The sequence below is a fragment of the Berghia stephanieae genome, chromosome 1, assembly GCF_034508935.2.
Source record: "Berghia stephanieae isolate SIO BIC M18660-M18661 chromosome 1, UCSD_Bste_1.3, whole genome shotgun sequence".
Taxonomy (NCBI): Eukaryota; Metazoa; Mollusca; class Gastropoda; order Nudibranchia; family Aeolidiidae; genus Berghia; species Berghia stephanieae.
Window position 1 is genome coordinate 35,440,419 of NC_088360.1, and position 10,906 is coordinate 35,451,324.

Consider the following 10,906-nt stretch of genomic DNA (forward strand, 5'->3'; position numbering starts at 1 on the left):
ACATTAGCTTTGATACTAAGCCTATAATTTGTCTCAGAAAAATGTAATAAATAGGCATGGGCTAAAAGTAACCCGGTAAACCACGGATATAGTCGGTCTTAGGGTTGTGTGAGTTATTACGAACACCAACCGAGAAATAATAAAATAGCCTGATAGACACGGGCTAAATTTAGAATATTTCGCGTGGTGTTCAACATCCATGATTTAGTCTGTCCTTTCGTTGATAACGTTGATTATTTTTTTTCTGAAAGGATTTCCACTCAATGTGGTGTGTTCCTCCCATAACTTTTCATGTTATACTCGTAATTTTATTATATGAGAGTTTTATTTTTACATTTAGAAATGTCTAATGCCATGGAATGATGAACGATTGAATTAAAATTGTGACGCACAAGTGGAGTTAGTTTGATGTTTTTTGATTGAATGCTCATTGACTGTCGTAAAGAGTAGTAGTATTGTTGGTCTTTAGTAGTAGTAGTAGTATAGTAGTAGTAGTAGTAGTAGTAGTAGTAGTAGTAGTAGTAGTAGTAGTAGTAGTAGTAGTAGTAGTAGTAGTAGTAGCAGTGTTGGTGTTAGTAGTAGTAGTAGTAGTAGTAGTAGTAGTAGTAGTAGTAGTAGTAGTAGTAGTAGTAGTAGTAGTAGTAGTAGTAGTAGTAGTAGTAATAATAATAATAATAAATGGCATTTATATAGCGCTTTACCCCGTTGTCACAGGCTCTAAGCACTTTACAGTGATATAAAACAAAACATATTACAGTGAGACAAGTGTGAAGGAAACGTGATACGAATTCAATTTAACAACAACAAAATATGAAAATAATATTGCAACATTATGACGTAAAAAGATAAAACTTTAAGCGAGATTTGAACGTTGTCAACGAATCCGAGCATCTCACGTGTGACGGGAGAGAGTTCCAAAAATGGGGGGCCGAAAATTGAAAAGACTGTTCACCTATTTTACGCAATGGCTTAGGTTTGACAAGGATTGATTGGTCATTGCTTGACCTCAAGTTTCTATTGGGGACATATATGTTTAGAAGGTCTTTAATATAGGAGGGACTGTTCGTGCTCAGGGATTTGTAGACAACAGTACAAATCTTATAGGCAACTCTTTTTCAACAGGAAGCCAATGTAACTCACGGAGAAGAAGAGTTGCTGACGGGTATTTTTTGTTATTGCGTACAATGAGCCTGGCTGCGTTATTTTGAGCAACCTGAAGTTTGCTAATTTTGTCTTTAGTTAAATTCGCCCAAAGGGAGTTACAATAGTCCAATTTAGATAAAACCAAGGAATTAATTAAAAGTTCTGTTATATGCTTCGGTATTAAATTACGAATTTTGCTTATTTTTTTCATTTCTATGTACATAGATTGTATGGTTTTATTCACGTGGCTTGTCATGGAAAGATCTTTATCAATGATGACGCCAAGGTTTTTTGCTTTATTTGAAAATTCTATTGTGCTATTTCCGAGAGTAATTAGTGATTTATTTGCCTGTTTAAGGATACTCGGTCTTCCACACATTAAAATCTCAGTTTTACTATCATTTAATTTTAACTTATTGTGGTACATCCAAGATTTAATCTCATTAAAACAGCTCGTAATTCGTTGTATTAAGAACTGTAAATTACTAAGGGGTGCTGAATCATATATTTGCGTATCATCTGCATAAAAATGATAACTCAGATTGAATCTGGATATCACACTAGAAAGGGGCTGCATATATACAGTAAAAAGGACAGGGCCAAGAACAGAGCCTTGTGGCACTCCAAAATTTAGTAAAACTTGTTCTGACTGAACACCATTCACCACGACAGTCTGCCATCGATCCTGTAAATATGATGTAAACCATTTAAGGGCAATTCCTTTTATGCCGAACGTATTTTCTAGTCTTCTTAACAAAATGTCATGGCCAATGGTGTCAAAGGCAGCTGAAAGATCTAAAATGCATAATACATTGATATTGTTAGCATCAGCATTACATAACAAGTCATTAAAGATTTTAAGAAGCGCCGTTTCAGTACTGTGTTGATGTTTGTAGGCTGACTGAAAGGGTTGTTCCAAACTGTTGTTCTTAAGATGAGATGTTAATTGTGTAAGAACTACCTTCTCCAAAAGTTTTGACAAAAAAGGTAAATTTGATACAGGACGATAATTGTTTAATATATTGTGGTCTAGTGATGGTTTCTTCAGAAGTGGTTTGACGAGGGCACTTTTAAAGCACGATGGAACTTCGCCAGTCAGTATGGATGTATTTATGATTGATGTAATGGATGGTAATAATGTATCGATGGAGCTGGCCAAAAGCTGTGCTGGTAGGGGATCAAGGTCGCAGGATTTAATGGGGGCTTTTTTTATCAACTCGTTTATGAAACTAGGTGAAACTGGTTGGAACTTGTCTAAAGGGGTACCACAGAATGTATTTGTATCTATAAATGGTTCATGCCGATCTAGTTCTGAACGAATGTTATGGATTTTGTCTTTAAAAAAGTTGACAAATGTGTCTGGCAAGTCTCTTTGATTGGTTGTAGATGGTAATGAAGTGCATCTTTCACGTCCAAGTAGATCATTGCAGATGTTAAATAATTGTTTACAAGATTTAGAAGTTTCAAATTTTGAAAGAAAATACGTGGTCTTTGCCTTTTTTATTGTTGTCTTCCAGGCACGAAATGCGCTCTTGAATATTTCACGATGAATCATGAGGCCTGATGTTTTCAGCAGTCTTTCTGCTCTCCGACACTTCGTTTTAGCTTCTTTAACGTCCGACGTATACCACGGAGCATACTTGCGGTTGGTGACGGTCCTTGTTTGGAATGGCGCATGTTTGTCAAGCGTTTCAATGAGACAACTATTCCACTGGTCTGGAGAAATAATTGAATTTTTAGTAAGTTTTGTTTCTAAATCGCCTCTGAAATTGTCCAAATTAATGCCTTTAATGTTTCTGGTTGATGTGGTGGTGGTTTCTTGGCATGGTTTTGAAACGTTAAGATTGAAAGAAATGAGGGAGTGGTCCGAAAAGGGGAGATAATCGACGGTGGCGTTGGTTTTTTGGAACTCTGAATTTTCTACAATTACCCAATCTAAAATATGACCAGCAGAGTGGGTTGGCGTTGTTACGATCTGGCACATGTTGTTCTCTGATAATGACTCGTGCAATTTGGCGGTGTCTGTGACGTTGTCGAAGTGAAAATTAAAGTCGCCGAGTATAATTGAATGGCCAGGACGCGTGTGTTGCAAAGTTAGCATCTCGTTGATTTCCTTCCTAACATCAGGTAATTTTATTTTGTTTTTTCTTGTTTGCTGGCGGTTGGTAGATGCAGTTGAAGTTGTATCTTGTATTCTGGAGGGATAATCTAAGATCAATGGCCTCCATTGTTTTGCAGCGCATTTCGATGATTTCCACATGTTTACATAATTTTGTTTTATAAAATACGCCAATGCCACCCCCTCGCTGATCTTTCCTTGGATACGGTCTAAATTGGTACCCAGGGGGTGTCATAGCTTTTTCAACTGGGTCGTCTCCAGACTGTGAGAGCCATGTCTCTACTATAAATAGAATATCGAAGTTCTTCTCCGTTAATAAATCGTTTAATTCTTCGGTTTTGTTACGGCAGGACTGTGCATTCAGAAGACCAATAACAATGTTATTGTTGTCGTTTGTGAAACTGTTTGTGGTTGGTACAGTTACAAGTGTTGGTGGTGGACGGGGGTTTGTGTGGGGGCGGGGTGGACGACGAGTTGTTACCATTGAGATGTTATGTTGTTTCCGTTTGCCTCCCCGAGGCCTGTACTTATTATTATTACTTATTAGTAGTAGTAGTAGTAGCAGTGTTGGTGTGAGTAGTAGTAGTAGTAGTAGTAGAAGTAGTAGTATTAGTAGTAGTAGTAGTAGTAGTAGTAGTAGTAGTAGCAGTGTTGGTGTTAGTAGTAGTAGTAGTAGTAGTAGTAGTAGTAGTAGTAGTAGTAGTAGTAGTAGTAGTAGTAGTAGTAGTAGTAGTAGTAGTAGTAGTAGTAGTAGTAGTAGTAGTAGCTACTGGAGTGACAGTAGTATTGGTAATAGTATAGAGGTAGAACTAGTAATAGTAGTAGTCGTCGTATTAGTAATTGTAGTAGTAGTAATAGTAGTAGTAGTAGTAGTAGTAGTAGTAGTGGTAGTAGCAGTAGTAGTAAATAGTAGTAGTAGTAGTAGTAGTAGTAGTAGTAGTAGTAGTAGTAGTAGTAGTTAGTAGTAGTAGTAGTAGTAGTAGTAGTAGTAGTAGTAGTAGTAGTAGTAGTATAGTAGTAGTAGTAGTAGCTACTGGAGTGACAGTAGTATTGGTAATAGTATAGAGGTAGAACTAGTAATAGTAGTAGTCGTCGTATTAGTAATTGTAGTAGTAGTAGTAATAGTAGTAGTAGTAGTAGTAGTAGTAGTAGTAGTAGTAGTAGTAGTAGTAGTGGTAGTAGCAGTAGTAGTAATAGTAGTAGTAGTAATAGTAGTAGTAATAGTAGTAGTAGTAGTAGTAGTAGTAGTAGTAGTAGTAGTAGAAGTAGTAGTAGTAGTAGAAGTAGTAGTAGATGTAATAGTATTTGTTAGTGAGACTTTTTATGTGATCTCAAACTAGACACACGGATGATCTTAGATCGGCTTCTGTTACTTGTTCAAATTACCCCCCCCCCCCCCCCCCCCCCCCCCTCCATTTTTCATGAAGCTGGAATTACTCCAAAATGTCGCAGGCACCGTAAAATCCATTTTAAAAGAAAAATAAGTCATGTCTATGACTATGAATGAATATAACAGTTTCAGAAATCATCGTATTGGTGTCGGTGACTACGGTAGAGTACTTTATCTAATATTGTAAAAGTAATGTTAAGGAAGGCCGATAACCGGATGGGTGGCAATGATTGCAAAACTCTGGCCCCAGCGAGTATCCTTGGTTAAGCCACTTTACACACATTACTTCAAATGCAAATGAGTACCTGCTGGCTGTAAGCAGTGACTAGTGACTAGTTTGTACGAGTGGATTCAAAAATGATGACGTCTTACAATCTGTTTCGTATGATTTTAGCAAGTTAACGATTGTGTTCCCAACCAAAGAAAATGAAGATTTGTCCTTAATTTGTTTTTTGTTTGTTTGTTGTATTTTTTTTTATTTTTTTTTTGACGTGTTTGTATTTTGTTTTTTTTTTCGTATTTTGTTGGGGGTTTTTTCGGACTTTTATTTTTGTTCGTTTTGTTTTGTTTGTTTGGTTTTTGTTTTTGTTTTTTTTTGGGGGGGGGGGTTGTTTTTTTTTGTTTTTTTTTTAGTTGTTTGTTTTTTGTTTTGTTTTGTTTTTTGCAAGTGGTTCAAAATTCCCATTTTTTTGGGGGGGTGGTGGGGGGGTTGGTTGTTATTTGTTTTGTTGCCTTTTTTCTTTTCTTTTCGTGTGTTTTTGTTTTGTTTTTGTTTTTTTGGGGGGAGGGGTTGGGTTTTGTTTTGTTTTTGTTTTTGTTTTTGTGGGTTTTTTGTTTGTTTGTTTGTTTGTTTGTTTGTTTGGGGTTTTTTTATGTTAGGGCGTTCCGATAGCTCGGTTGGCAGAGCACGCGCTTCACACCTAAAAGGACCAAGACCTAGGACTTCATATAGATGTCGCTGACCAAGACCGATCCCGGGTGCAGACGAGATTTTTTCTGACTCCCCTGTCCACCCAGAAGTGAATGGGTAGCTGGCTGGGAAGGAAACAGTTGAATGTATGGTTATAATTTTGGGAGATGACATTTTTTTAAAAAATCATCTCTCTGTTCTGTACTGTTATTTTTATTTTTTTACATGTGATTTGTAAACATTTGAGTGTGGCATCATGTGCTGGTGTCTGGGTGAAACATTTAGATAATCTCAAACTAAGTACACTGATAGTGTGCTATTGGAATCTACATAATATGTTCCTATTTGTACCATTCTCCGTTGTCTTACTTCTACCTCAACTTTTTATTGTACATCAAGATAGGATGTTTTTGCTATCCAATTTTCTTCCTGTTTACTGGCGTTGATATGACCTAAATGTGTTGCAAGCGCCATAAACCCCTTAAAAACAAAAGGAAAAAAGTAGACTTCCTTGTTCCGCGGTGGGATAATGCTATGAGCTGCCAAGTCGTGTGAACCTTTTCTTCCCTTGATAAGGCAATGGTAGGGACTATAATTACTGCTCTCTCAATCTCTCTCTCTCTCTCTCTCTCTCTCTCTCTCTCTCTCTCTCTCTCTCTCTCTCTCTCTCTCTCTCTATCTATCTATCTATCTCTCTCTCTCTCTCTCTCTCTCTCTCTCTCTCTCTCTCTCCCCTTTTCTTTCTTTCTTTCTTTCTTTCTCTCTAACATAAAATTGAAACTAATATAACAGATTCATCAATGTCAGTTAATTATACTGGGTGGTGTTCCTGGCCTCCCATAGTGGGCAGGGAGGCACTTACTGCGTCTTCTATCCCCTTATATCTGTCTTTCAACTCACTCTCTGTCTTTGTCTTGGAATGAGATTACCTGGTTTTGACCTGGCCCTGGTCGGATACTCTAGCTGAGAGGGAAACAGTCAAATGTATAGTTAGTTTTGGGAGCTGATATGTTTCTCCTTGTAAATCATCTCTCTGTTTTGCATTGTATTATATTTTCTTTATATTATATACGCTTCGTAAAACATTTGAGTGTATTCCTCTGAGTGGGGAGTGCTTGTGTCTGGATTAGACTTTTAGTGATCTCAAACTAAGTACTTTGATAGTGTGCTCTTGGAATCTACACCTGTTTCTTATTTGAACCAATTCCCCTTTGTCTTACCTTTTCTTGGGTGCTTTAATTATAATTCTATAACTTTTTACTATCCCATTTTCTTCCTTTTTACTGGCGCTGATATGACCTTAATGTGTTGCAAGTGCCGTAAAACCCTTAAAAACAAACAAACAAAAGTTAATTATAATCTCTCTCTCTCTCTCTCTCTCTCTCTCTCTCTCTCTCTCTCTCTCTCTCTCTCTCTCTTTCTTTCTTTCTTTCTTTCTTTCTCTCTAACATAAAATTGAAACTAATATAACAGATTCATCAATGTCAGTTAATTATACTGCGTGGTGTTCCTGGCCTCCCATAGTGGGCAGGGAGGCACTTACTGCGTCTTCTATCCCCTTATATCTGTCTTTCAACTCACTCTCTGTCTTTGTCTTGGAATGAGATTACCTGGTTTTGACCTGGCCCTGGTCGGATACTCTAGCTGAGAGGGAAACAGTCAAATGTATAGTTAGTTTTGGGAGCTGATATGTTTCTCCTTGTAAATCATCTCTCTGTTTTGCATTGTATTATATTTTCTTTATATTATATACGCTTCGTAAAACATTTGAGTGTATTCCTCTGAGTGGGGAGTGCTTGTGTCTGGATTAGACTTTTAGTGATCTCAAACTAAGTACTTTGATAATGTGCTCTTGGAATCTACACCTGTTTCTTATTTGAACCAATTCCCCTTTGTCTTACCTTTTCTTGGGTGCTTTAATTATAATTCTATAACTTTTTACTATCCCATTTCTTCCTTTTTACTGGCGCTGATATGACCTTAATGTGTTGCAAGTGCCGTAAAACCCTTAAAAACAAACAAACAAAAGTTAATTATAATCTCTCTCTCTCTCTCTCTCTCTCTCTCTCTCTCTCTCTCTCTCTCTCTCTCTCTCTCTCTCTCTCTCTCTCTCTCTCTCTCTCTCTCTCTCTCAAAAATTCAACTGTGTTCCATCAATGTAAATATATTAGATCAACAACATGTTTATGGTAACTTATATTTTATTTCTTTTTATATTTATATTCATATCCCCCCGTGATGGAACCCATATAGTCATTTCAGGTATGGGATTTCTTGATGACTTGATGATAAAAGAATCAGCGAAACTATGGCAATATGATGTTTTTGAGGTCTTCCGAAACCCGAAGTTCTTGGACACTTTTTGCATTCCTCCTGACAAGATTCCAGATGTAAAGGGAGGCGATGTGCCTTAGGGACCGCGGAGATATAAGCATGATGTTGGCGTGGTAGCAGAACTTCCTCGTAATTCCTAGCGCCTGGAGCGGTGTGGAAAGGAGATGTTTGTCTATGAATTGAATTACTGCTTCGCGAAGGCAGCTGTGGCTCATGGCGTGGCATATGATTAGAACGGAGTCTATCATTCCATCGCATGTGCAAAATTTGCTAGAGACTTGGAATTTCGTCAAATATGAAAGCATCTCGTCAAAAAAGGCATTGATTGGATATCTACCATCTGATGTGTGGTCAGGGTTTGCACCATACCGAAGCAATGTACTCAGGACGCGTCGATTGAGTCCGAGCTCTGTGACATAGTCCATGTAAATAAATAAAGCATCGTTATGAATTCGTCGCGATGTTTTGTCGTGCAACTCGAGGGTTTCAATACATTTCTGCAAGATGATCAAAGACCAGCGTCTGTTTTCAAGATATTTAAGAGATCCGTATGCGTTTTCAATAATGCAATGGATAGCCGATTTGTAAGATGGACGCGACAGATTCAATACGTTGTCACTTGTTCGTTTTAACAATATTTCCTCGTCAAAATGTGGATTCGCCTTTTCTTCCAGCAACATTTTGAGGCATGCCATGAAGTAGAGACTCTTTTTTACGTCGCTGACTCTGAATGCCGATTGGATAAGACTGTACAATGGGTATCTTCGAGGCATGGTCCTCGAGTTGACTTCCTCGCCGCTATTGATGAGCACATTAGTCATTTCCGGCAACATTTCTGGATTATCTGTACTTTTAGTATATATCATGTGAAAAAGGTTTTCTCCCCCGAATAGGTGTGCTCTGCTCTTTTCCCCCAGGTTCAGTAACATACTGAGACCCTCGGGGTACATTTGACGAAGACACAAAGATACTGCATTTTGATAATCATCGTGGTATACCTTCGTTTTCATTAAGATGGCTATTGCTTCAATGCATTTGGAGGTAATTGCCATAGTTATAGGACTGTGTCCAACTGGGCCCATGTTCCTTTTAACATGATATTTTTTCAAGAGGTAAATAACGCATTCATAATTGTTATTTTCAGATGCCAATGTGAGGGGCGTTTTGTCCATATATCTTAAAGGGTCATCAAAATGTATTGATTTGCTTTCCAGTATTGGATGAAACTTTTTATATTTTTTTATTCGTCGAACACCCATCTCTATACCAGGCAAAACCAACTGCTGTTTGTCAGTTTTGGATTGTATCGGCGAATATGACTTGTGTTTTGAAAGTGTAGGATGCTCCATTTTACATGGAAGTTGATGCTCAGGGGTCTGAGAAAGAGAGTTGACTTCGGGCACGTGACTTACCTCATCTGCTTGGTGATGAGTAGTGTTAAACCTTTCATCGTTGAATATATCTATGAACACCGTAACCTTCGATTTAACCATTTTCTTTTTACACATAATTCCTTTCCGGGATTTTTCCTGAGTTGCCGATAGTAGCGGGGCGCTGGTAGTACTTTGGGTGCATTTGGTACTACTTAAGATTGGGTTAGGCTGATAGAATCCTGTTCTTTTTCTGGGTTTTCTTGATTCTTCTTTGAACGATTTTTCGAGGTTTTTTAGTTCCTCCTCAAGACACCCTCCCATCTCTTCTATTGAATTCCTGATATATTTAGAGGCATTCACTGATTCTTCCTTCACCATTTGAACAACTTTCTCCAATTGTTTGTTAACCATTCCATAAATTTGTCCAAATTTAAAACGTTTGGCGATATCGGGTGGGAGTTTGACCATGTGCTGTGGCCCAGATGCGGGGAAATAGTCTTTAGGTCTGTGCGTTAGTAATTCTTTCAAACATTTCGAGTCACCAATCGCAGCGGCGAGGTGAGCGTATGGATTTGATTTAGGGTAGTGTCTTTGTGGGAAGAGTTTTGCCTCGCCAAGTAATAATTGAATTATGTCAGCTCTATTAAAAACTATGGCAAGCTGCAGAAGGTCAAGACCTCTGTGATCAGTCCATGTATTCATCCAGCGTCTTTTCTTTTCGGAGTCTGAGAGATTAACGCTGTGCAATAGTTCTTTGAGCAGAGATAAAGACTTTTTAGGAATGGCTTCCATGTATAACACAATATCCAGTAGTTGATTGCTGACAATCCTGGTATTGAACATGTCAGATCGCGGATGAACTATGTCATAGCTTGGCACACGTTTTGCGATCCTGCCCCCATTGCTTTCTTTCATATAAGACAACTTGCTTTGTTGTATCGATCTAAAACCCCTTATACCATCTGATGCAATGCTGTCATTACTAAAAACAGACGGTCTATTTAAATTAGAAGTTCTGTTTACCACAGCTGACGGAGACGATATTTTCGCTTTTTCTCTCAATTTGTCTGCTGATGTGCCTGATGCTTCGGGGGAATTCATATTTCTTTTTCTATTTTCCCCCAGATGTTTGTTTTGGTTGCCTTTTTTGGTCCCGTAAAAAGATAATATATTTGTTTACTTTTGTGAAAATAGTTTTTGTCTCACATGAACATATTCTTCATTTTATGGAGTAAATAAAACAAAGTTATTTATATATTTAGTAAAATACCACTTCTCCCCGTGACTAACGGAAATATCCATTTTGTGCTAAAGTTTTTCACGCGCATTATACTAGATTTCAAATATGACTATTTTAATTATACTAAGCTGCTAGAAGCTGTGGACTGTTAAAAGTGATTAACAAAAATGAATATAACAACTTGAAAAAGGAATGTTTCGGGCTTAAAACCCATCATCAGTCAACCACAAAAAAGCAATGAAAACATAAGGAGTGTATTTATGTTTTCATTGTTTTTTGTTGGGTTTGTATTTGGTGGGGGGGGGGGGGTTGTTGTTTTGTGGGGTTTTTTTGTTGTTTTTGTTTTTTATTTTGGATGAAGAGGGGTTTTTGTTCTTTTTTGAAGCTGTTATATTCA

At 37.6% G+C, this 10,906-nt stretch overlaps 1 protein-coding gene across 1 annotated transcript; it reads right to left on the reverse strand.

The window, feature by feature from the left end:
* Positions 1 to 7,745: 7,745 nt before the first annotated feature.
* On the reverse strand, positions 7,746 to 10,487 carry LOC144963820 (uncharacterized). The gene has a single exon (XM_078897758.1). It carries the CDS (start codon positions 10,368 to 10,370, stop codon positions 7,869 to 7,871), a length of 2,502 nt encoding a protein of 833 aa, XP_078753884.1. The 5' UTR covers positions 10,371 to 10,487; the 3' UTR covers positions 7,746 to 7,868.
* Positions 10,488 to 10,906: the final 419 nt, after the last annotated feature.

Excerpts from the sequence above, each read along its gene's own strand:
- LOC144963820 (XM_078897758.1), bottom strand. The coding sequence starts at position 10,370 with ATGAATTCCCCCGAAGCATCAGGCACATCAGCAGACAAATTGAGAGAA.